This window comes from Opisthorchis viverrini, assembly GCF_000715545.1.
Source record: "Opisthorchis viverrini unplaced genomic scaffold opera_v5_2818, whole genome shotgun sequence".
Taxonomy (NCBI): Eukaryota; Metazoa; Platyhelminthes; class Trematoda; order Opisthorchiida; family Opisthorchiidae; genus Opisthorchis; species Opisthorchis viverrini.
The window spans coordinates 1-1,303 of record NW_008755089.1 but is presented as its reverse complement, the minus strand read 5'-3'; the positions used below and the strand labels follow the sequence as shown (position 1 = coordinate 1,303).

At 45.7% G+C, this 1,303-nt stretch overlaps 1 protein-coding gene across 1 annotated transcript; it reads right to left on the bottom strand.

The window, feature by feature from the left end:
• Positions 1–12: 12 nt before the first annotated feature.
• T265_15994 (hypothetical protein) lies at positions 13–989 on the bottom strand (the record flags this gene model as incomplete). The annotated part of the gene is made up of 4 exons (XM_009179451.1): positions 13–255; positions 448–689; positions 736–849; positions 893–989. Coding segments are annotated over 4 exons (696 nt in total), but the record flags the coding sequence as incomplete, so codon positions are not given.
• Positions 990–1,303: the final 314 nt, after the last annotated feature.

Here is a 1,303-nt window from a genome sequence, read left to right as displayed (position 1 = left end):
GGCATTCAAACCAGAAGAAAGTGGACCGATTTCCTTCAATGATTTCGCCTGTGTCTTTTCGCACCATGGCAAGCGAGTTGAACCGTTCACATAGGCTACGAACTTCGATTGGTCCATATAACATATTCCGTCCTTTCCTGTGTACGGGTAATCCGATCGGAGCTCCAACCCGCCCATCTCTTCAATTGCACTGTAAGTCTGTGGGGGATAACCGCCATCACATCCCTGATCGGAATGGTCGCAATCAATAAGTTGCTAGGTACAGAAATGAAAGCACAACGGTCACTTATTTCACAACGCAAATTCAGTTATTACGACGCACTAATCATACGATCTGTGAATGAACCTGGAGCGTTTAATCAAAATGGCGTTGTAGAAACATTATAAAAAATCATGGTACCACAACCTACCAGATTCAACAGAAAATACCCACTGAAATTCGCTCACCTGTTCACTGAGACCTAGTAGATCCCCAGTCTTACGGAACCACTGACCCTCGACATTCCCAATCACAGAAAATGCCCAGCACGAACCACAATCTCCTTGGTCCAATACTGGTCCGACTGCACCATGATCTCGCCAATCAAAATTGCTGTTATCCATCGTCACATCTTCTTGTGGGGTGGGATCCTCATTGACAATCGGCTCATCAAATCGCATCCTCAAATACCGCGTCTTGAACTCCTCACCTAGACAGAAAACAAGTCCACTCCACTTCCAGTCAGAACAGCTTACTGGTCAGGTCGGAAAATTGCGTTACACCATACTCCGCTGTCCCTTGTTCCATTGCCTGCAGTCTCTTGGCGCGCTCCAAGTTGTCTTTGAAAATTCTAAATCGAAGCTCATCATCTAAATCAGTCGAGTTCGGAGTCACAAAAAAATGTGCGCGCACCATCATTTGAATAGGTCTTCTTGTACTTCAGCTTGAACTCCTCGTATAGTGCCCGGGCATCGTCAGGCTCCTGAAATTCATCAAACATGTTCAACATTCACTGCTCAACTGATGAGATCGCACAATCAGATGCTAGCTTACAGTGCGCCATGCATATGAGGACAAGCACTGTCCATGTACAAATGAATGGGAAAGAACTCACGAATGGGGTAGTTCTGGCGAAGACAGACCAGATTGTTGTCACCAACACGCAACACACGAAAGGTCGCATCTCGTTGTGATGGGACCCTGCTGCTCTCTCCTTCCCGATTTATTCTCATACTCTGTATCAAAGTTCAAGTGAAAGGTCTACGTAACACACAGAGATAGCATGACGAAAGTCCATGGGTTTAGTCGGATTTGAAAAATATG